At 37.6% G+C, this 25,192-nt stretch overlaps 1 protein-coding gene across 4 annotated transcripts in view; it reads left to right on the plus strand.

Annotated features, from left to right (window-relative positions):
* VPS13B (vacuolar protein sorting 13 homolog B) overlaps nt 1–25,192 on the plus strand; it is a 486,539-nt gene that overhangs the window by 249,116 nt on the left and 212,231 nt on the right. For all 4 annotated transcript variants that reach the window (XM_069779759.1, XM_069779758.1, XM_069779762.1 and 1 more), the window contains exons 23-25: nt 1,944–2,178; nt 11,864–12,084; nt 16,857–17,063. In XM_069779759.1, coding sequence (XP_069635860.1) covers nt 1,944–2,178; nt 11,864–12,084; nt 16,857–17,063 — 663 coding nt within the window. The remainder of the gene's footprint in view (nt 1–1,943; nt 2,179–11,863; nt 12,085–16,856; nt 17,064–25,192) is intronic.

The raw sequence follows: 25,192 nt of genomic DNA on the forward strand, positions 1-25,192 counted from the left end.
AATCTACTGAGTATTGAGATATCTTTTCAAGAGTACTTTGTAAAACATCTCCTGTAGACCCTGCTGCTGGTAATGGGATGAAGTATAGTATCTCTCCAAGTTGGTGGAATTTTGGGGTTATTATTACCACATGGTTTGTATATCCAGGCAGCATTTGATGTTAATCGTCATGGAGATATATATATAGATATAGATATAGATATATATATGGAGAGTGGATGATTTGTTATAAACTGTTTACTCAGCAAATGCACTGATAAAACAAAAGTTATACTGATCATAAGTTCTTTTGTCATCTATTTATCATTATCCAACAATGCCTTGACTTGCAACCTATTACTAATAGACCAGAAAATGATCTAATGTGTCACTGTAAAAATCTTTGCAAACTGACACGACTAATTTACCAGTTAAAAAAAAAAACACAAACAAATCTATTACATCTGTAACAATACACCGTTGCTTTTCATGCAGTATAAATAAAGTACACTCTGCAACCTTGGATCAATAAACTACTTATCAAAGATGTAATTAACTTCATTTTACAACTCAAACAGTTCTAAAACTAGAAACAAACACAGACTTCATGTAACAATGTATTTATTTGTGCAAAATTCTACTTACATTTTTCTGCAGTGAATTCTTGTCAGTTTGTCTAAGCAAAAGGGCACAAAAAAGCTGAAATAAAGATGAATATCTGTGTTCTCACTAGGCTGGCAAAGTACTTATGGTGCTGGGGAATTCCAGCTCTATTGCAAATCACTGTTGCGGACTTGAGGGACTATTAGCCTTCAGGGGAGGGTATGGAGTACAAACCTTGGTCATCAGTTCTAAGCTGTGATGTCTTTAATGATTTCAAATTGAAAGACTGTTAGTAAGTTTACAGCAAACAAATGTTCTTTTATCACAGCTACAAATATCATTTTGTGTCCAACATTTTGTACACTAGACTTTTCCAAAAAGTGTGAAGAAATGAGCTGAATCATAGCTTGTACTTGCTAACAGAGTGTTTTAAGTGTGCAGGCTGTTAGGGCTATTTGATATCCAGGTGCAGAATACTACTTATAAGAGCCAAGGAAGACTAACAGTCTATAGCTTACACCACCTCTGAGTTAACAAGTCGTGATGAGTTCAGTTCTTGGTTTGGGCTCACTCAGCCTTGCTAGAAGCTCATGTGGAGGTGGCAGAATGGTCAGAAATGTTTCAGGGTAATAGCATTGCTTGAAAATAAAGAACAAAAAAGTGCTATTTCATATGAAACAATATGCGCTACTTCTGATTTGCAATGAAAACAGGACAAAAGCTGTATAAACTTTTTGAACTTTGTTTCTCTTTCGCTTCAGGCATGTATATACCTATCCATTTGTTTCAAAGTCAGTTTTTCACTAAAGTTTCTATTTTTTCCTAGTTTACCTGATGATTAACCTTTTTGTACATGCTCATTATGCCTGACTACAAAGTAAAGACAGAATTTTCCCTGAAATAGGCTTTATAGAAGTCTTTATAGAAAGTAACAGCATATAAAATGTTGGTTAGTTCTAGAGACTTAGCTATTGCTAACAAAAGCTAATGAACTACAGAAAGAGGAGGGCTTTCTCAGCTTTATTGTGAGAACGTTTTCTGACTCAGTTATGCTTCTTGTAAAAAGCTGTTGAAATGTAGATAGATGTATATTTGGTTTATATGGCAACACCTTTCTGACCAAATTTACAGACCAAAATCACACTACTTCTTCCCTCCCCTGCCATAATCATAATTTACAGGAATGTATTATTTTCTAACGTTTTGTGTCATCTTTCCTCTTAATTCAACTAAAAGCTAAGACTATTTTTAATCAGCTGTGATAGATGAGTAACTTGAGATTTTGTACCAAGATGAATACTCCACGCTGGGGGAAAAATAGTAATGTTTCTGAGAAATCTTTCTTGGCTTTGTTTTTTCAGCTTGAAGTGCAATCTTGTTGTGTATTCCTTCCCAATGATAGCCTGCATTCCCCAAGTACTATTGTGTCGGGTGACATTCCTGGGACTGTGCGAAGCTGGTACCATGGGCAGGCCAGTATGCCTGGGACACTTGTTGTCTGCTTGCCCCAGATAAAGATTATGAGCGCTGGACACAAACACATGGAACCATTGCAGGAAATCCCATTCGTTGTGCTGAGACCCATCCTGGAAGAAGGTAGCGTGATAAACTCAAAAAAGCTTACTCTTTAATTTCCACTTTTTAATGTTATTAAAATTATCTTCATTTTATTTTGAAAACTTCTGATGTGCTGCTTTTTTAGCAGTATGTTATGTAGATGGCTAGAAATACTAATGACAGTGTTTGCCCCACAGAAATCAAAGTGAAACTTATCATCAATGAGAGAGTTTTGTGCTATGTTTTGTATGTTTGTTGAAGCCAAAAGAATTCAGAAGTGCAGTTTTTACCTTCATTGGTTTTGTCATTTGAGTTACTGTGTAGCCACAAACAGTTGGTTTTATGCAACAGGAAGGGGCGGTGAGTTGTAAATTCCACGACAGAAAGGAGGTGGGTTAGGAGAAGCTTCTCATGCCACCTTTGCTTGAGGGAAAAAAAAAAAAAAAAAAAGGTCTTGGAACTAACATTCAGACTGGACATTAGGAAAAAGTTCTTCACTGAGACAGTGGTTGGTCACTTGAACAGGCTCCACAGGGAAGTGGTCACGGCACCAACCCTGTCAAGAGTTCGAGATGTGTCTGGACAACACTCTTAGACATGTGATCTAGTTTTAGGTAGTCCTGTGAGGAGCAGGGATTTCAACTTGATGATCCTTATGGGTCCCTTCCAACTTGAGATATTCTGTGATTCAATGTAAGATGAGAAAAGAAATAAATATAGCAGACTATCAAAAGAAAAGAATGATTTTATTGGTCATCATGATAGGCAACAATTGTGTTCTGTTTTGTGTCTATAGGGATTGTAGCAAGGTTTTTGTAGAGATTTGAAGAAAAAAATTTAAGAAGGTTTGTACAAGTGTTTACAGGGAAATGCTCTTGTGCATAGGCTAAGGATGAGAAAGAGTACTGTAGTTCTTATTTGAAAAGGTAATATTCGATAGAGATTTGAGTTGTAGACCAATTTGAGGGAAAAATCAGCTTTTAACATTCTGCAGCTGATGGAGAAATGAAAGGAGGGGATAAGCTGTAAAGGACCTAGCAAGTGCAAACAAGCTACTTATGTTCAATATGATTTTTTTAAAAATAGAAACCTTAGAAATTATCAAAGTAAATGGTAAATGGATTTGCAGCAGTATCCTGAAGGACTACTGATGTAAAAATCTTGTTCTACAGATATTCATGTGAAAAACTGTGTATTGGAAATAGGTGAGGCAAGTATCCCTAACAGTCTTGAGTCTTGCTGTTTGGGTTTATTTTAATGGCATCCATGAGATCTAGCCTCATAACCAAGTGTAAAATTTCATGGAAATGCTAGTTCTTGTGGTTTAACCCCAGTGGGCAACTAAGCACCACACAGCCACTTGATCACTCCTCCATAGTGGGATGAGGAGAGAATCGGAAGGGTAAAAGTGAGAAAACCCATGAGTTGAGATAAAGACAGTTTAATAAGCAAAGCAAAATCCATGTGCACAAGCAAAGCAAAATAAGGAATTAAATGGATACTTCCCACTAGCAGGCAGGTGTTCAGCCATTTCTGGGAAAGCAGGGCTCCATCACACATAACAGTTACTTGGGAAGGCAAATGCCGTAACTCCAAGTGACCTTCCCCTTCCTCCTTCCCCCAGCTGTTATTCCTGAGCATGGCGTCATATGGAATGGGGATATCCCTTTGGTCAGCTGGGGTCAGCTGTCCCAGCTGTGTCCCCTCCCAACTTCTTGTGCACCCCCAGCATACTCGCTGGTGGGGTGGGGTGGGGTGAGAAGCAGAAAATACAACACTGTGCAAGCACTGCTCAGCAGTAACTAAAACATCCCTGCATTATCAAACACTGTTTTCATCACAAATCCAAAACATAGCCCCATACTAGCTACTATGAAGAAAATGAACTCTATTGCAGCCAAACCCAGTACATTGGTGTACACTTAGTTCATTATTGTATTCTTGAACTATATTATTTGGAAAGAATTGTTGCTGGTTTGTGTATTTGTTCTAAGATGAAGAGGGGACGATGCAGCAATTGTTCCATTGCTTTTGTGACAGCATTTTCTGGGAAAAATGTAGTTTTTTCTGCATACTTATTGCTGAAACATAAACAATTATAAAGGGTATGCTATGAAAAATTATGTCAAAAGCACATTCTGGAGCTACTCCTGTTCCTGCCATCTGAAATTAATTTTGATTTATAACAGTTTTTTCCCTCTCCCTTAGTTCTGCCACTTATATTGGACCCTTCTCCTCCTTCTTGTATTTCACCTTAACTCACATCAACAAAAATAAAATTGTAGTTTTTAATACTGAAAGTCATATTGGTGGTAGCTGCCAACTGAAAAGGAAAAAAAAATAAGAGGGAGAGAATGATATATGTGTTTTTCCTGATAACTTTCAGTAGGAATGATCTAATTTGCTGATCATAGTGATAGATGAAAGATAAATAAATTTAAAGAAAGTCTTTTTTTTGTTTTAAACTGATGATGTCACTTAAACCATTTATGAAAATAAGAAGTCATTTGAATTTTTTCAAACCCAGATTTGAACGAAAGATCCTAGTGAGAGAAAAGAATCCCCCTGTTTGGGATAAAGGCTATGGTAAGGAATTTATTTGTGTGTGGCTTTGTGCTCTGGGAATAATGCCAAACAGAAGTTCTCACAATCTTGATATTTTTGATTTTCTAATAGCACTGTTGCCCCATGCCAAAACTCCCCCTTAAACAGACTGTTAAACAGTTTTTTCAAAGCTTTTAAGTCACCTTCTTTGTTTCTTCCCATGCAGAGGTAAATAATTTTTATGGACTTTTATTGGGAGAGCTTCTTAATTTGCATTCTGTCTTTGAACAAGACTTCAGGGACATACCATAATTCTTAAGACATGTTAGCATCTCTCTGAAATCACATTTATTGATCCTTGCTTTTCCTGAAAACTATTTTTTGAATCATTCCTTCTTTTATAAAGAAGATATAAGTAAAAGGCTTGTTCACAAGGATGCATGTTACTTTTAAGAAAGCTGTATGCTCACTCATATATTTTTCTTATTACACGAAACCCTAAAAGAGAAGGAAAAGGGAGCATAGTCATATTGTCATTTGGGGATATTGCAGCCTACTCACAGAGACTTACTGACCTCAACATGTCAACGTACTGTAAAAATAGCTTATACAATATCCCACAGTCAGGTCTTTCCATTTGTTTTCAGACTTCTGATACATTTCTTTTCTGACGTAATTGTAGTTTGTAGGAATACTTAAAAGAACATTTTAAGTACAGTACTTCGATTCAGAAACGTAATTTAGCTCAGTCATACTAAGTAACATATGAACAGAAATGGATTTATCTATGTAAAGAATGAGATATTCTGTTGAACTTCTGTTGAATAACAAGTACAACTAAATAAGTTCATAAAAATGTATTTAATTACATTAAATATTATCTTTATAGTTCAAATCAATCAGATGATAGATCCATGAGGTAGTATTCACTGAGGATATTAAAACAGAATCACAGATTCATAGAACAGCCCAGGTTGGAAGGGACCTTGAGTGATCATGCGGTCCAAACTTTTGTGGCAAAGGGAGCCTAGATGAGATTATCCAGCACCCAGTGTAGTCACTTCTTGAAAACCCCCACATCCCTGGAGAGATTGTTCCAGTGAATGATTGTTCTTAGTGTAAAAAATTTCCTTCTTATATCAAGATTAAAACTCTCCCAGTGCAACTTGTACCTGTTGCCCCTTGTATTCTCCATTTTGGCTCCTTGTGAAGAGGGGGACCTCTGTCCTGTTCGTAGCTGCCCTTTAAGTAAAATAGTTACTAAGAAGAAATTAAATAGTTAGAAACTCAGTTTGAGAAGAACTGAAATGTTTAGAGAACCACCTAGGGTGAGTTGTGACTTCCTGTGCATGCTTGTATAAATCCAACTTCAAATACTTGACAATTCATCCATATACTCTTTAAGTCCCAACCTATAATGATAGGATAAAATGTGATAAATTTACAGTTGGACAAAATATGTTGTTATGATCCGGGCTTCTGGACTGCTGGTCTTCCAAAATTTAAAATGTTATAATAGGAAAATAAATTGAAGACATGAAGGGAACTAAAATTTTGCTTTGGGTGAAGGAAGCTTACCTTTTTAATTATTATAATTTAGAATCTTTTCCTGGTTTCCTCTCATGTTTTTAAACTGGTTACTGAATGTATACTGGCAATCATGTAAATCACTGTATTCCAAACATTTAAATCCGAGAGATGGCCTTTGTGAAATACGACAAATTATGTAACCTCACAGATTTTTGTAGCATATGTTTAAACTCACTAAGTTGTCAAGTGACTTGTAGGTAAATAGAAAATAAGGGCTTCTAGTACTAGTGTGTGAATTAATTATAATGAAATGTATAGGTCATAAACTACTACAATATAACAGAAGCATATAGACTTCAACCTGCAAAAAAGGCAGTTAAATGTTTAAAGTAGAGTGGCAGTATGTTGCCATTCTTAGAAGTTATAATCTTGTATTAGATTTTAAAAAATGTTCAACTTCAATATAATAACTGAAAAATAATTTCTGAAAATTTTAAGATGAATATTTGACATTCAAACAGTGTGCTGTGAGTTTATATTCAATGTCACCATCTGTAAAACATGGTAATTATTGTATTTAACGTATCTGTTGTGGTTAATGATCTTATGAAATTAGTTCTGACATTTTAGTGACATTCTTCAGTATGTGAATAGCAATGAAGTTCTGCATAAACAACTTGTTAATGTTGTGTCCGGCTGTTAGACCTCTCTAGTAGCTGAGTTTAAGTTAGAAAAGCCTGTGTGTTTGTGCTTACATTTGAAGTCTGTGGAACTAAGTCTCATCTGCTGAAAGTGAGCCCTGGACTTGGGCAGAGCCCTTAGGGCTTTCGACTGGGTGCACCTAGGATTATGCAGCCATACAGCTGCTTCCCTGTTGCCCAACTGGGAGGAAGTAAAACAGTGACCTAACATGTAATGATTGCAGTATCTTTTTCTTTTAAACGTTGCATGTCGCATGAGAATGTAAGCGCATTGGAAATCCATGTAAAGACCCTGCAGTGTGAGTACAGAAGGAGAAATGAAGACCGAGTAGTCAAGAAACTTTTTTGAAGATTGCAAAGGATACCTTTAGCAAGTCTGGGAATAGATCCCAGATCATATGCATGATAAAGCTTTCATGGTCTCTCTCCTACCATTACTTATTTTAAACAAACAAAATTTCTCTTTTGTACAACTGTCAACATTGTGTACACAACATTGTGTACAACTTCCACTTCTGCAATCTGATTTTTAAGATAAAGAGAAGTGTCATATAAAAGTGAGAGCAAACATATAACAATTATTAGTAGTTAAGTACATTTATCAACATTGTATGTCATGCATATGGAAAGGCTTATGATGAGAATTAACTCTAGGTAAGAAACAAAGTGCATCAAATAACTACCAGAGAAAGTACTTGCACATAGCAAAAATTTGTAATTATATATATTGGAAAAATAACTCAAACACTCTGTAGGAAAGGGGACTTGCTAAACTGTTGCAAATAGCAGATAAATTATGAATGCCAGTTGTTTGAAAATTGTCTGGTGATTGGGTCAGTCAACTGCCAAAGATCTGAAAGTGGTATTTACAAATCTAAGAAGCTATCAAAGCAGTTAAAATATCTTAATGAATACATTTTCAAGTTTTTTAAATCAGTAGTGATGTTTGAAGAAATTAAAAATAAGGATATATCAGAGCAGTAGATCAGGAATTAACCAGAATCTTCAACCATACTAGGGGTCTTTCATGTGTATCTTTTGTAATCTTGCCCGTAAGAGATGTGGTGTGAGCTCTAGTTCCACTGAAGACAATGTCAGGTTTACTTATAATATATCGGTGTAAAAGAATCTCAGCAATTAGGTGACAAAACAATAGTATACGTGGATAGTAAGGTTAGATGTAGAGAAAATATCTGTGGCACTAACTTTTCCTTCCATCCTGCTAATAAATATTTTTTAAAATAAATTCTATGAACAGTGTTGCTTTTCATGTTTAGACACTTTGGTTTTATGAAACTTTGTAAATAATTAATTCAATCTGCAAATGAATGCAGGTACGTTTTTTAGAAAAAATTAATAAAGCAAGCAGAGGTACAACAACAAAACTAGGATTTATCAAGTGGGCAGTTCCAGTATAATCTTATAATGGTCACATAGTGTGTATGGAGCTGAAAAAGAGGTAATTGATAACATTAGGGGTGATTTTATAGTTGTAAATTTGCCATATCTTTACTACAGTGTTTGTTCAGCATACTGTGGTTTCTGTACATTGATAAAATTTGATTGGCATTCTTCTTTTAAGGTAGATAATGTATGCAGCATAGTAGAGTTAACATTCAGTATTTTCTTTGGATATTCTTTCTTTCTAATCCATGAAATATAAACGATGTTAATTTAATGTGGTGGTCACAGAGAAAAACAAAGTTCGTGTGTAGTAATTAGAAACATGTCAATAGAGTTGACTTCGCATTTGAATTTTTTCCATCTATTACAATTAATATTTTGTATTTCTTGGCTGACTGAAACTGGAAAAAATACAGATTGCTAACTACTTTAAAATTTCTAATCTGAAACCTTTCCAAAATATTTTCAAGTTACTTTGGCTGAGCTGAATTCTTCAGTGTGCAATAGCTTCAAAATGAACTACTGAAGTTTTCAGTTCTTTTGTAGGATGAGACACAGAGACTGTCCTGATACATGGTCTCCTCACCATATAAATTTATTGCTGGTGCCACCTGTGGAAGAAACAATAGAACTTTTACTAAAATAATATGGTGAAAAGATGTTTGGATCCAGCTTTGTTTTAATGTCAAAACTTTCCTAAAGTTTCTTTTAAATAATCACAGTTAACACTTAATTTGTGCTATTTCTTAGTATTGTGATTTCACAGCAGGACAGCATTGACCATAGGCCACACCAGGCAGTAAACACACTGTCCATATATTATTTAAATACACTGGTTTGAATACTTTAGTGCCCTGTGAGACTCCAAGGGCCCATGCCAGTGTACACGTGTACTTGTCTGCCATCTTTTGTTCTGATTCTCAAGACTGGCTCCCATGCTTCTGGGGTATTCAATTAATTTGGACTCTTCTTACCCATGACTCCAGGCCCAAATCTTGAAAACTAAAACCTCATACCAAGTAATCTGAATTTTGAACTTTTCTCCTTCTCGTCCTCCAAATGAATGTACTCTGTACAAGGATGAAGACTGTTTCAGCCTAGGCTGAGGTTTGTGAATGCTCACCAGCTTGCTGTGTTTGGATCTGAGACTGCATCCAGCCACTCTTATGTTACTTTGAGTTGGGGCAGGCAGTTTCTCTTGGTGGATTCAAAATTCACATGCTGGGCACAGACTGTCCATCATTCAAGTGGGGACGAAAAGGCCCAACTTCCTCAGCAGAAAATCTGATAAATGGAATGATGAAGACTTTCTTTAGAGGGAAAAAAACCCAACCCCCAAAAAACCAAACCTCAAACTGAAAGAATTGTTATGCTCTTGTACTTCTAAAGAGGAAAAAGCCATATCTGTTTAGAATTACCCACGTATCTTTCATTGTCTCATTTTCCTCACTTCTCGAGCATTCTTTGGATTTCGGTTCAGTGTCTCTTGCAGAGCTTAAATTCTTTCTCCAGGACCCAGTTTTCATATGTGGGATTATATTGGGTTTACATGGCAAGGCTTTGGTAGCAGGGAGGACTGCAGGAGTGGCTTCTGTGAGAAGATGCCAGAAGCTTCCCCCACGTCCAACAGAGCCAATTCCGCTGGCCAAGGCTGAGCCAACGAGTGATGGTGGTAGCACCTCTGACAACATATTTAAGAAGAGTAAAAAAACCTGCTGCACAACAGCAGCTGGGGGAGAGGATGAGAATATGCGACAGAAACAGCTATGCAGACACCAAGATTAGTGAAGAAGGAAGGGGAGAAGGTGCTCCCCTGCAGCCTGTGGCAAAGACCATGGTGACGCACGTTGTCCCTCTGCGGTCCATGGAGGTCCATGGTGGGGCAGATATCCACCCTGCAGCTATGGAGGACTGCACCACACGAGCAGGTTGATGAGTCCGGAAGGAGGCTGTGACCCTGTGGAGAGCCTATGCTGGAGCAGGCTCCTGGCAGGACCTGTGGCCCCATGGAGTGGAGCCCAGGCTGGAGTAGGTTTTCTGGCAGGACCTGTGACCCTGTGGGGGACCCATGTCCATTCCTGAAGGACTGCACCCCATGGAAGGGACCCATGATAGAGCAGTTCGTGAAGAACTGCAGCCCATGGGAAGGGCACACATTGGAGAACTTTGTGGAGTACTGTCTCCTGTGGGTGGGACCCCACGCTGGAGCAGGGAAAGAGTGTGAGGAGGAAGGAGGAGTAGAGAGAACGCATGATGAACTGACTGCAACCCCCATTCCCCGTCCCCCTGGGCCGCTCAGGCTAGAGGAGGTGGAGAATTTGGGAGTGAAGTTGAGCCCAGGAAGAAGGGAGTGGTGGAGGGCAGGTGTTTTTAGATTTGTTCTTATTTCTCATTATCGTACTCCAGTATTAATTGGCAATAAATTAAATTAATTTCCCCAAGTCGAGTCTGTTTTGCCTGTGATGGTAATTGCTGAGTGATCTCCCTGTCCTTATCGCAACCCATGAGCCTTTCGTCATATTTTCTCTCCCCTGCCCAGTTGAGGAGGGGGAGTGATAGAGTGGCTTTGGTGGGCACCTTGCAGCCAGCCAAGGTCAAACCTACCACAGGGATTCTGCCTCAGTTTCCATAGTCCATGTTCTCAGTTCCTTTCAAGTCTAGCTGGTAGAGCTGTTGAAAGTTTTCTCTCACTCAAAAGAGTTCCTGTCGAACTTTTAAAGACCTACCCAAATAATTCTTTCTGTAGTCCTGCTTTGGAAACTTTTCATTTTCTTTCCTGTCTATTGGCAATCTGAAGAAAACGGATTGTACTGAAGTTGCAGCCATTTTGTTGTTCAGCTGGGCACTGCCAATTCCCTCACTGATTATTCTTGGTAATGATTGATGGTAGGCTGCCAGGCACTTCTAGGTAGGATCCCTCTTAAATATAAGAAATTATATAAAGTGTATGTCTATAGTAATTTGTGTTTACAAAATCCATTGCCATTCTGTTCCTAGGAAGTTAAGTGGAGGCAGCAGAAAAAGCTGCACTGTGATCAAGGTCTCACTTACCTGTGCAGTGCATTGGGATAGGTTTTACTCTATGGCACCAGTCTGTTGAGATGCAAACTGTAAATTTTGGGGAGAAAGATAATTCTCCTTTTTAGTATTAAAACTTGTAAACATGTATAACTATATAACGTAAGGAACTGCCCCTGCAATCCATATGCTGAACTAAATGGGGAATGGTTTCAGGATACTCCTCAGTTTGAGGAAAATAATATAAAACAAAAAGAATGTTCTTTCAAGACTACATTGTAAACATTTGTTCACAGTTTGGGGTTAAAATTCCCAATGGATTTCAATTTTTAAAAAGCTGTAAAAAATTTATTGCTATTGTTTAGATTTCTATTTGTGAGAGTTTGGGATCAATTTAATGGTTGTTGATTGCACTTGCTGACTTCTGAGGGGGTTTAAGGTAAGGCCTTTACTGAGGTTTGTGCAAATAATAGCCTCGGGTTTTTTATGCAATTATTTAACTGTTTTCCCTTCTTTTTAATCATTAGGTGATGCTTTTCCGTGGACTATTAGTCTGCATCATTTCAGTATATATACTCTTATTGGACAACAGATGACACTTAATTTAGTGGAACCGATGGGCTGTACTTCTACTTTAGCTGTTACTTCCCAGAAACTGCTTGCTTCGGGGCCAGAATCCAGACACTCATTTGTTGTCTGCCTCCATGTCGACCTTGAGTCCCTTGAAATAAAATGCTCCAACCCCCAGGTTGGTATGTTTAATTGATTTATGAAAGGAAATTAAAAATAACTTGATTTAAGTACAATCGTTCTGCATTTTGTTGAAGACAGTCTCTTCTATCTTAATTTTTTTTTTTTAACTGGGCCATCAAGATCAAGGTGCTTAGATTAAGATTTGCTTTGAAGCTCTCTCAAGTTTTGTAATTTAAACTCTTCTCAAAATGTAATAGCTACAGTATAAATGCATCTTTTGGCTGATGGAGTGAAATGAATTGCAGATGTACCATTAAATGCTATAGTGCTGTTCTGTCACTGTGGATTCATTTATTGAAGTGGTTTAGAGTAATTTTTTATCATATTTTCATAGAACTAACATTTCTTCGAACATAAAATGTTTTTTAGGCAAACAATGGTATCCTTTAGTAAAGGAAAAAAAAAACCAGATGAATGTGTGTAAACAGAAGTTACCACCTTATTTATGTTTATTAAAAGGCAAAGATGTTGCTAGATTTTCAGAAAGTGCACCCTATATTTTACTGACCTGGATCAAGTTTGCTGTAGTTCCAAATAGAGTAGGTTTTCTGTGCAAAATTTTGAGTAAACTTTATTGCAACTTGAATAACACTTTCCTGACAGTTGCAACATTTCCAGTGGTGCTGGAGAGAACACTCCTGCTCTTGGGAATAGCAAATCTGTTGAGGCCTGAGTAGGGCTTTGCATTCATATGCTGTCTGCTGCAAAGTTTTAGCCATATGTAAGATTTTTCAAAGGATGTCATGGACAAAATGGACTGTTTATTGCTTCATTTAATAGAAAGAAAGGGAAAGAACACAAAGTATTGTAATTTTGATCTGATAGACAGCACATCACGTTTGTAAAGACTTAGGGACCGATGGCCTAAGTCTGGGAATACTAAAGCTAAGGTGGCTGGTGTCATTTTAATGTTATCCCTTGTGTGTACTCATTACAATATGTTTCTCAGTTGCATGCAGTTTTTCCCTTACCGCCTTCCATGTTCTATGAATGGAACAAGTGTTTTAAACTATGTGTTTATCTTACCCTCAGTGTGTGGTCTCCTGCCACATCCACTACCTTCCGTTCAAGTTATTTCTGACTCATTTGCTCCGTGCCATTATCTTCTGTACTGGATGGGCTCACACTCACTAGGAAGAGAGTTGGTAGAGTGAGATTGTGCACTGGACATTGCAAATTAAAATTTGAAATTGAGCAGCCTCAGCAAGGTCTGCTCAGACTTGTAAAGCTGTATGACAGGCGTGTTTGCACATATGAAGGGTTGTCACTGTGTTATAAATGTGTAAATAGGAAAGGACAAAATCATGATTTTGCTGACAATTTTATATTTAAAGACTTCTGAAAGTTTTACTTTGCAACTTTGTGGTATTTCCATAACATTTAATGAAGTCATATGTGATAATTTCACAGCCTATAGAAACCTGCCTTATTCTGTATTAGTTTTCATAGAACTGTACAAAATTCATCTTGATATTGCAGCTATTCAGATAATTGGTAAATATTTCTGTATGTTCATGTAGCAAAATAGTTACCTACATTTGATTGGTACACTCAGTGAAATTTCTGCAAATTGTCTGATCAACTCTGATTTTTTAAAAATCTCCAATTAATCTCATGGTTAATATATGTAATCCATTAATAGTAGCAATTTAGAAGTGGATTGGCATTGTTGTAAGTGGAAGCCGTATCTAAATTTGAGTTGCAAGTGGAGTAAGTAAAGCACATTTTCAAGCTTTTCTACCAAAGTGTGATCAAATAATTTGTTTTGCAAACTGTAAGAAAATATTTGCACTAAAAAATGTACATTGTAAGCTCCATGTAAATCATATTACGAGTATAGTGAAATGTTAAAATGAAGTTGTACAGTGGAATATGAGACCAAATATTGTTGTCATAAAAGATGTCCTTGTACACTGTGATGTTATTCATTTACTGAAGTATTATAATGACCAAAAGGATGCAGACAAATTATTTGAGTTTAGCGAAGGTTCTTGAGCTGTACTTTCTCCCTTACATCTGCCTTACTTGTCCTTTCTGATTTACTTATGCAAAAGGAGAAAACCATCAGTCTTCTTTAACCAGATGTTCAAGAACAAAGATGGAAAATACAATTACATAAACAGCAGTTGATAGTTACAAATTCACAGTAGAGTAACTACGAAATTTGATTCTTTAGAATGACAGGCTGTATTTTGTCTATAGATGACAGCCTTAAAGTAGGTGATACTTAGTGAATTTGTTAAATGGTAGCAAAGGTGAAGTATTTACTGTATGAAACCATGTTCTGATGGTTGTATCCCTTTAAAGTCAATAGATAATTCCAGTGTGCAAAATTGCCAGGATATTGCCTTTTGTTGTAGTTTTCAATTTTGAAGTAATGTGTTATATTTTAAGTATAAAATGCTGTAGCATACTGAAATTTACAGACTTTGCCAAGTAGTGAGTGGGGTCTTATTGAGTTATGTGTGGTTTTGCTGGGGAGAGAGTGGAAGCAGTGAGAGAGGGAAGCTTTTCTTAACAAATACTGGCAGAGTTATTCCTATTTTTGTCATACCATTTTTCTCCTCTTGACTAGAGTGTACTAAAAATAATTATTATATATTAACTGATATGCTCAAAAATACTTAGAAAGGAGAGAGACCTTACACTTATATTAGCTCTTCTAATATAATCAGAAATGGATTTTCAAAACATTAAGACTACTAACTTGAAAAAGTGCAACCAACAAGAGAAGTAGAAATCCTTTCTTTTTAATGAGTAACAACCAATGGAATAAAATTAAGTGTATTAAAAATAATCGAAGACATAACTTCAGCTCTTAATCTGAAGTTTTTAGATTTTATTTACATATAGACACGTGCCTTCTTTTTTGTTTTAATGAAGTTTTGTTGTGAGGCTTTTTGGTATTTTCTACTTTTTGACATATCTCCATGAAAATCATCTCCCTTTAATCAAAATGTGCCTTTTTTCCTGGTGAACTTGTTGTTTTGTCTCTGGTTTCAGAGCAGGGTTGAGTATTAGGGTCATACTACTTGGCTGGCTGGTTGCTGGTGATGTTCAGAGAGTTGACTACTGCTGTCTGAAATAGCCACTGTTTCAGAGCGGCTGCAAAGATTCTAGCCTGAGCAATTTTTAAAAAATCTCCCTGACAACATAAGTAATTATTAGCTTTAATGGTTATGACTGTTGTAACCCCAGTAAGATTTAAACTATTCAGTGTTGGATTAGCTGATGACAAACCTCTTTACCTTGTATATGAGTATATATGTAAACACAAAAGTTGCATTGTTCTTTCTTTTGCCTTAGTTTGTGCCTTTATGAACAGTAGCATAATTAAATTTCTGGAAGCCCTGCTTCATTAGACAAGTATAGCTTAAATTGTCCTTTGGTTTCTTGACAAAAAAATACTTTGAGGGACAGGCAGTTGCAAGCATGTATGATTTGGATAAGTGCCTGTATCCTGTTAATTTTCTAGAGACTCTTTTGCCAGCAAAGTGTCAACAACAGTTAATGTTATATTACTCAATCAATCAGATGGACATTATTAGTTGATCTTTGTGAGTTACATGGAAGAGACTTGGGAAAACTTAGAAATTTGTAATTAGTAATTTAAAGGCTACCAGTGCATATTAGAGTGCTACAGACACAAAATATTTTAAATCATAACTAAAAGAACTTTTTGCCACAGCCAGAGTTATTCTTTGTCTGTAGATTGGTCTGTATATGAAGGGAAAAAAAGTACCGAGAAGTTTATCTCCTTTAAGGAAAAATTCTGTCTTTAAAAGAGTATATGACCTGCTCAGTGTAAGCCTTGAAACTTCAAAAGAAAATCCAAGATGAATTAAGGTTTTTATAAAATTCCAGCACTTCACCTCTTAAGAAAGGACTGTACCATGTACTTTGAGACTTCATCACACACTCTCACGCACAAAATCAAGTACTGTTTTATATCAAATGTAGATTGACAACAGCGTTTTTCTGCATCTGTTCTGCCCACATAAGAAGCCAGCTTCATAGAATAGATGTGTCCTGAGGCTTAAAGTTCTTATAAATATGAGAATTTCCATTTTTTATAATGGCAAGTTGGGTATGGTATCCAGCTGTGGATCTGCTTATATATTGTTTGCAGTTTTCTCTGAGCTTGTTTTATACAGTATATTGCAGTATGTTGTCACACAAATTCCATGATTAATGCTTATTTACAAAAACTTGTGTAAATATCTTAGAACTGAGTCAAACAGTGTGCAAGTTAAACAGTGTGTTTCTGAATATTGGAATGACATATGCCAGGAGACTATTGAGTTTGATAGTGGATGTTCTTCCTAAAACATACAATAGTTTCATATGCTGTGTGGGATCATTATTTTAATACCATTTAAATGAATAATTTTTTCATGGTTAATATTTCATAATGTTTATATGTTTGCCTTTTTCTAGATGCAGTATCTATATGTATGAAATGTACCACAAATTACTTATGTTTAATTGTTAAAATTGATATTGGTAAAAGTTTTACAAGCCTGTGTTATTGGTTATGTTTTTATGAGCTACATACAATATGTTTAGACAAAGCACAGATTATTTTTATCAAAATCACTATATGGTAACTGATGTTAATTATTTTAATTGCAATATAGTTGCTTATCAGAACATTATAAATGGTGAGAAGTTCAGTTCTGCTACATTCTAAGTCTCAGTGGAGGACTTTGATGATTTTCCTTCATTAAGAAAATCTTCATCTTAAAAAAAGGGTTTTTTTTCTTTTAGGTGCAGCTTCTGTATGAACTGGCTGAAATCACAAGTAAAGTTTGGAATAAAATTCAGAGGAAAGGAATTCTATATCAGTCTTCTGTCTATACTGAAACCATGACAGGACCCGCTCCTCCTAGCTCTCCAGTTAAAAGTAGTGTTGGTACTGCTCCACCAGATACCAGCACATACAGCCCATCTGCTGACATTGGGACCACTACAGAGGTAGGCTTTCTTTAAAAAAAAAAAAAAAAAAAAAAAAAAAAAGTCATGTGAGTTCTGACTTACAAGGTGTGGTGTGCAGTCAAGTAAGAATCAGAAGGATCAGAAAGAGCAGTAGTGTCCCTATGGAAAGTAGCTTTGCCCCAATAAACTAATGAAGAACACTTCATTACTCAGTTTGGTGGAACAACAGTAACGAGGGGAAAAGAAAAGAAATTGCTGTATTGATCCTATATTTATTATTTGTCTGGCTTGTTTCTCTTTGAAGTGAATGAATGTTGACTCTTGTCAGAAAGTTATGGTTAGTGTTTTCAGGTCAAGAAGCATAAGGCATTTTTCAAGTCCAGAATTATTATCATAGAATCATAGAATGGTTTGGGTTTGAAGGGACCTTAAAGATCATCTAGTTCCAACCCCCCTGCCATGGGTAGGACACCTCCCACTAGACCAGGTTGCTCAAAGCCCCATCCAGCCTGGCCTTGAACGCTTCCAGGGATGGGGGGCATCCACAACTTCTCTGGGCAACTTGTTCTAGTGTCTCACCACCCTCACAGTAAATAATTTCTTCCTAATATCTGATCTAAATCTTCTCTCTTTCAGTTTAAAACCATTACCTACCCCTTGTCCTGTCACTACACTCCTTATTAAAAAGAGTCCCTCTCCATCTTTCCTGTAGGCCCCCTTTAGGTACTGGAAGGCTACTATAAGGTCTCCCTGGAGCCTTCTCTTCTCCAGGCTGAACAACCCCAACTCTCTCAGCCTATCCTCATAGAGGAGGTGCTCCAGCCTCCTGATCATCTTCCTGACCCTCCTCTGGAGCCGCTCAAGTGGATCTGTGTCTGTCTTATGTTGGGGGCCCCAGGCGTGACCACAGTATTCCAGGTGGGGTCTCACGAGAGCAGAGTAGAGGGGGAGAATCACCTCCCTTGACCTGCTGGCCATGCTTCTTTTGATGCAGCCCAGGATACAGTTGGCTTTCTGGGCTGCAAATGCACATTGCTGGGTCATATTGAGCTTCTCGTCAGCTGACACCCCCAAGTCCTTCTCTGCAGGGCTGATCTCAATCCACTCATCGCCCAGCCTGTACTTGTGCTTGGGATTGCCCCAACCTATGTGCAGGACCTTGCACTTGGCCTTGTTGAACTTCATGAGGTTTGCACAGGCCCATCTCTCAAGCCTGTCAAGGCCCCTCAGGATGGTGTCCTTTCCCTGCATTGTGTCGACTGCACCAAACAGCTTGGTGTTGTCAGCAAACTTGTGGAGGGTGCACTCAGTCCCACTGTCCGTGTCACCAACAAAGATGTTAAACAGTGCTGGTCCCAGTACCGACCCCTGAGGAATGCCACTCATCACTGCTTACCACTTGGACATTGAGCCATTGACTGCAACTCTTTGAGTGCAACCATCCAGCCAGTTCCTTATACACCAAGTGGTCCATCCATCAAATCCATGTCTCTCCAATTTAGGGACAAGGATGTTGTGCAGAAAGTGTCTAACGTTTTGCACAAGTCCAGGTAGATGACATCCGTTGCTCTTCCCTTATCCACCAAAGCTGTAACCCCATTGTAGAAGAGCACAAAATTTGTCAGGCATGGTTTGCCCCAAGTGAGGCCATGTTGGCTGTCACCAGTCACCTCCTTATTTTCCATGTGCCCTAGCACAGTTTCCAGGAGAATCCACTCCATGATCTTGCCGGGCACAGAGATGACACTGACTGGCCAGTAGTTCCCCGGATCTTTCTTTTATTCCCTTTTTAAAAATGGGGGTTATGTTTCCCCTTTTCCAGTCAGTGGGGACTTCTCTGGACTGCTATGACTTCTCAAATATGATGGAAGGTGGCTTAGCCACTTCACCTGCCAGTTCCTTCAGGACCCGCAGGTGCATCTCATCAGGTCCCATGGACTTGTGCACCTTCAGATTCCTTAGATGGTCTCAAACCTGAATAGTAACTGGTGTTCTGGAAGTACCTGTAATACCTGTGCTGCTCATGAGTCGTCCCAAATAGCTTCAGCAGTCAGCCTGCCATGCTGAAGCCAATCGCTGTGATGCCTGAGTCAGTGGAGAGCTGCTGTGTGTAGACTGTATTGACAACCAGGAGAGGTACAGGGACAGTGAAGGCTCCCAAGGCTGGCATTGCAGGTCACCCAGCTGTACGTTTACCCCAGGTCCATCCAGCCATTGTTACCCTCTACCTATGAACTACTTCTGGAGCTCAGTTCCCTCCTTTGTTTCAGCTGTCCGATGTCTCCGGAGTGCTTTGTAACTTGGTCACGTGAGGATTTGCGTATGCAGCTTCAAATATAAGAAAGTTTGGCTGCTTGGTTTTATGTATTTCTGCTTCGTTAATTTACAGCACTGTGTAACTGCCTGGAGCAATCTGGTACCTAATCTTAATCTCTGTGTGTGATTAAGACTGTAAAATATTATTTTGAGGGATGGGAAGGAGTTTCGCTTCTCTGCCATACTGAGGAAAGAAGGCTAATTCTTTTATCAGCGTGAATACAGTGTTAAACTTCATCCATGAGTATCACTAGCTGTGAGTCACCACGTAGCTGATATGTAGAATGGGTGGTCACAGGAGGCTGTGCAACTGAATAGACCTAGTATTTTTTATTTTCTTAGTGCCCCTGTCAGGCTTACTAGTTAGAATAATGAATTGGCCTTGTTTGTGCCCCAGGAGAGAGCCAAAAATGTGTAAGATGAGTTGAAGGTGTATCATACCAATGGTGTATCATACGTATGCAATGCTTCATTCTTAACATAAAGCTATAAGAATGCGGGGAGACTGTTCTGAGAGACTGAGTTTCATTCTCAGGATAAACACAGCAATTTTGGGGGCACCCTGTAGAACAGCCTTGGAACACAGGCAAATACACAGCACTTTGAATGCTGAGTGCAATTACATATTCAACAACATTTGGCCAGACTGCTTTAACCCTATGTATGGTTTATATTATTTCCCGGGTTTGGAGAAAATGAAATGGTGATTGCTAGTGCTTACTTTTTATATGCATCACACACACACACACACGTAACTGTCATTAAAAGGTGTTTGAGCTAGAGTTTCAGTTCTTAAGTTATTTCACTAAAATGTTTCTAGATTATTTGAATAGCCTTGGTTTTGGTGTATTTCTATGTGTGTGTGATCTCAATTGTGAAAATTTTTGCTATGGATACAGAATTGAAGGAAAGCAATAGCAGTAAGAAAACAATATGGTCACAAAAATAGTGTTTTTTCACCTACTCACATCAAATCCCTTTCTCATTAAAATCAGAAACCACCAGCTTTATAAATAACAATTTGGTTTTGACCGTCTATATAGACAGCAGTATTTGGAGTACATGCTGTACTTGGAGCATTACTTGAAACCGATTCAGTAATTGTTTTAATCCATATGTTACCAAGATTATTTTGGTAATATGGGTCAAAGTTCAGTGTTTATATCCTACCCCTTTGCAAAATGTTGTTCACCATTTATTCCTATTCTCAACAAATGCTATGCACTAGCTAAATAAATTTTCTCCTGATCTAAATGAAGTTTGGTGAATTGGCCAACAAAGGACAATGTTAGAATTTGTGTTCAGTCTTTTCCACTCTGAAGCTAAGACCATAATTTCAATCTTCTTGGAACAGAAAGTTCTATTAAAACACATGGCGTTAATATTGGATTTTTTTCACAATAGGGGACTTAAAGTTGACATAGCACTTTACAACTGAGATTTGAAAACTGCTTTGAAAGGAATGTATCGTTGTACTTAGGATAAATAAGTTAAAAAATTGACCATGCTCTAAGGATATTATTAAAGATGTGGAAGAGGAAAGAAAGCTACACGCAGGAGAAAACGTTTCCATGAAGCCATAGTTCTTATGACTGAAAGACTGAGGAATAGGTCTCCTGTCCCTCACCTCCATTCAGTGCTCTCAGCCCAAGGTGTTCTGTCTGTGACTGGGGTAGGAAGGCAGTTCAGAAGAAAGAGCCAGCACAATGGGTATGTAAGAGCACAGATAGAAAAGCATACAGAGGCAGGTGTCATTTGTTTAATGGAGGCAGTGAGGTGGGAGAATGTATACATGGCAAGATATTTGAGATTGTAAGAAATTCTTTGTCAGAAATTGAAAATAAGAATTAGAAGGCTGATTTTTATATTGTCAGAAAAAGATTCACATTGTTGTTCAAGTAGGAGGGTAATACTTTTGGCTCAGCAGCTGAGGAAAATCTTACTCCATTTCTGATTAACTGCATGGGAGTATTAGGTGTATTGAGGTGATCAAAATCAAAACAGTACGTAGGGTGTACAAGGGTTTTAATTAACTGTGAAAAAGAGAGAGACAAAGGTTATGAATTACTGTGGTTGAAAAAAAGATGTGGAGAGAATCTTCATCATGGGAAGTCAAGCCAGAGTTTAGATTCCTCTAAGACTAGTAGCTACAAAAACGCTGTACTTGAGTTTGTGGGTACTATCATTTTTATGAATTTGTGAGTCAATTTTTATACTTAAAGACCACCTACTATCTTGTGATTTCTTGAAAAATGTTAGTGGTACTGTAAGGTGAAAAGGAACTGACAGCCAGTGGAGGATTCATCTAAATTATTTGGTTGTTAGGGGGTGTAACATCAAAGGTTGTCTTGACCTAGCGCTTTCCTGTATTTAAAGGCTGATGTTTAAAACAAAACAAACCTCAAAAAAACAGTTATCCTTTCACTCTTCGGACTAATTTTATGTCAAGCTACCAGTTGGAGTAAGGTAATCACCTAATAGGATGACCAAGTTAATGCATTCTAGATGATGTAAAACAAAGTAACATTTTCCAAACAGGTTTTTATTAAGCCATGGGGAAGAGGAACTTAAGCACTCTACCACCATCTTAAATCAATGTAGTATTCACTTTATCTGATTTTTTTTTCTTTTTAATCTTTTGGTGGCCATCAGTAAAAATAAATCTCAAAGTGTTTTGAAGCTCTGCAATGTACTTTTGCAAATCGTCATGTGTAAAGTAGCTAAGAACATTGTTCCTGAGACTATGCACAGTCCTGATGTCTGTGAGTTGTGTAAGTACTGTTGAGGGTGGGAAGGGGAAAGAGGTAGGAGAATCACACTTGGCCAACCAGTGAGAAATAATAAAAGGAGCCATATTTTCTTCTCACATTTCTAATAGACTATTTTAGAGAATATAAATTAAATAATTTGTAACATAATGGTTGGCAGTATCTTTATAACACATTCTCTTCTGCAGTTGGTGGCTGTCTCTGAACTTATTCAACATATTTCCTAATATCAAAGTACAGGCTAAGTTTTCATTATAATGACATGGTTGCTGTCCTGTTCTTTGAGGTAAGGATTGTTGAGAATTTAAAAATGTATGTATTGAAAAATTAACTGAGGAATGTTCTCCCTTGTTCTTTTTCATTAGTGAAAGCTGTTTGTCCTTTGAGAGTAGTTAATCACTTAGTTTCCCTGTTTTCTTTTGCTAACTTAATTACTATCACCATACCTAGCTGTAGATACTGTGATCATGAAATTGTGCCTCTCCTTTGTTTGAAGACAGTAGGATATGAAGATGAGAGAGAGAATCTGGTCACTTCTGCTGTCTCCAGCTGTTACTTTGAACTACTTCAGTCTGCTGAGTGCCTCAGTTATAGTCACATAATATAGACTTTATCTGAAGAAAAATAATCCCTTTAGTATGTTCAAATACGCACAAAACCCCATTATAGATGCAGGGGTGCATCTGAGTGGCATCTGTACAGAGAGCTATACAGCTATTCCTCTGCCTCAAAAGCAGGCAAAGTAAGTCAACAGGCCTTGTAGACAGATTTTTTTTTTTTTTATCGTTTTGTCTCCTGTGAAGTACAGCAGCTAGTTCTACCTGTCAAATTGCCTAATGGGCTGCAGATGTGAGTCTGTTATACCATACCATTTCCAATGAGGCCAAGTTTTTCTTCTGGGTGAAGATGTAGCCCTCCACAGTCTATCCAAGTGCGGATTGTTATATTTAACATCTATCTTAGACATAAGACTTCTTATCTGGAGACCCTGTTTGTTCACAAGAGCCTAACTAGTGAAATCCAAACAAGTATTTTAGAACCCAATTGCATTGTCTTGCACCAAAGTACAGTTGAGGGCTGAATATTTTTCCAGGTACATTCTGAAGAAGTAATTTTAATTTCAAAGAGTGTAGAAGTGGGGTGGGGGATGTCAGAGTAACCTAACGCTTGTCAGCTTCATATGTCATGGTATTCTTCAAGTACTCTTCAGAGACTGGTATAGAAAATCTGAGCCATGGAGAGGGATTGTGGTGGTGTTTGGAGACAGGAAGGCAAAATTTATCTTTAATACCTCACAGAAATGCTGATTGTAGGAACTGGGATGTCAGGAAAGTTAACCAACTGAGAATAAGTGGTACTGCATGGAAGTGGAGGATGACTGAAAAAAGCATGCTTTCAGTGAACATTAGAGGGGAAAGGGAGGGTGGAGGCAGCTTTGGGGAGGCAGCTGAGAAGATTGGAGCATTCCCCCATTTTCCTGGGTCTGATTTATCCCTGTCTGTGGTTTTGCTGCTGGTTGGAACTGGACCACTCCTTTCCCTTCCCATGGAGTCTGAATTCCATCAACAGAGCAATAAAAGCAGATGAGGCAGGTATAGTGCAAGCACTCACTGGCCAGGAGTCTTAACACCAACAATGCCTTACTTGATTGCTGTCTTGGTACTGGCAGGTCTGAAAACAACTTGCAAGTACTCAGAGAAATAGAAGAATACTTTTGGTTTAATCTCTTTAAATACTATGTACTTAACATCTTTACATTCTCTAAAATGCTATTACTTACAGATGCATATATTGGTCTTTAGAAATTTGAAGTTACTTAATACTGGCCTAATGTTAGTTGCAAAGAAGTCAGTGGGAGCAAACCTAGGTCCATGTTGTTTGATTTGAAAAATATTATCCTATATTTGTAAATTATAACTTGTTTTCAGACTATTGTAACAGTAATGTTTTTAATGAAAGAAATGGAGGAGGTAATGTATAAAAGTTGAGTGCATCAGCCACAATTTCACTGAGCAGCTATATATTTTATAGTCATTGTTGCTAATAAGCAGCAATGAAGTATAGAGAGGAATTAAACAATAATACGTATTTTTACAGGTATGACTTAGAGATATTTTCCAGAAGTTTGTGATTTATCAGGGTCTGCATTTTGTTTATATGTTCCTATATTTTTAAATCTTGAAGTTTTGAAGTCTGTTGACCAAAAATACTTTGCAGCGACAGGTACATTTTTTTAAGTTTAGAGATTTTACAGTTAATCTGTTATTTTGTTCTGTGGTAGACAAATGATTATTTTTAAAGCTGCTTTCAGCTGCAACGGCCTTGCTATAAATGAATTGGAAGAAAGCAAACTCTCACAACTGTTTATATTAAAAAGCAAAAGAAGTAATTTGTTTATGTGATCTGTGGATGATTTATATTTTAAGCTGCATGTAATTCTTTTCAAGCTGACAAGCTGGTAGTGAGCACCACAGTCCTGTGTGGATAAAGCTACCTAGCTTACTGAATGTTAGTCTGGGTGGTGGTAAGACAGGGAAGCATAAGTGAGAGTCTTAAGTACTGGAGGGGTGGAAACAGTTAATCATTTTTACCGTCCCTCCTTTGGAAGAGCAAAAGCAAAGGTAGTACAGACTATAACAGGCCACTTGTTGCTGTTTACTTAAGTACAAACAGTGGTAGAAGTGTTTAGTCCTTGGGGAAGCTCAGTGATTAAGCAAGAACGCAGAAGTTATTTTGATAAGGCATAGCAGTAGTGTGGCCAAACTGTGATCATCCCTGAGCTTTAGGCAGGCCAAGGAGGAAGGCCTCATATGTTTGGATCTTCCTGATGAACAAAGATAAATTCTGCTAAGAAAATAAACTCAGTATATTGGTCAATTTGCAACAATTGGTGAAAGAATTAAATTGTATATTTTAGGACTTGGCATGAGAAGTTGTGGGAAAATAGTTCAGGGTTTCTGTCTCTGGCTTGATTTTTCTGTAGATCTGGAAACAGGGCAGAAAATTAATGCATAAATATATTTAACAATACCACATTGGGTGCTGAAAATCCAAAATGAAAATTGAAACTGCATGAGAAACAAG

Source organism: Haliaeetus albicilla, chromosome 3, assembly GCF_947461875.1.
Source record: "Haliaeetus albicilla chromosome 3, bHalAlb1.1, whole genome shotgun sequence".
NCBI lineage: Eukaryota > Metazoa > Chordata > Aves > Accipitriformes > Accipitridae > Haliaeetus > Haliaeetus albicilla.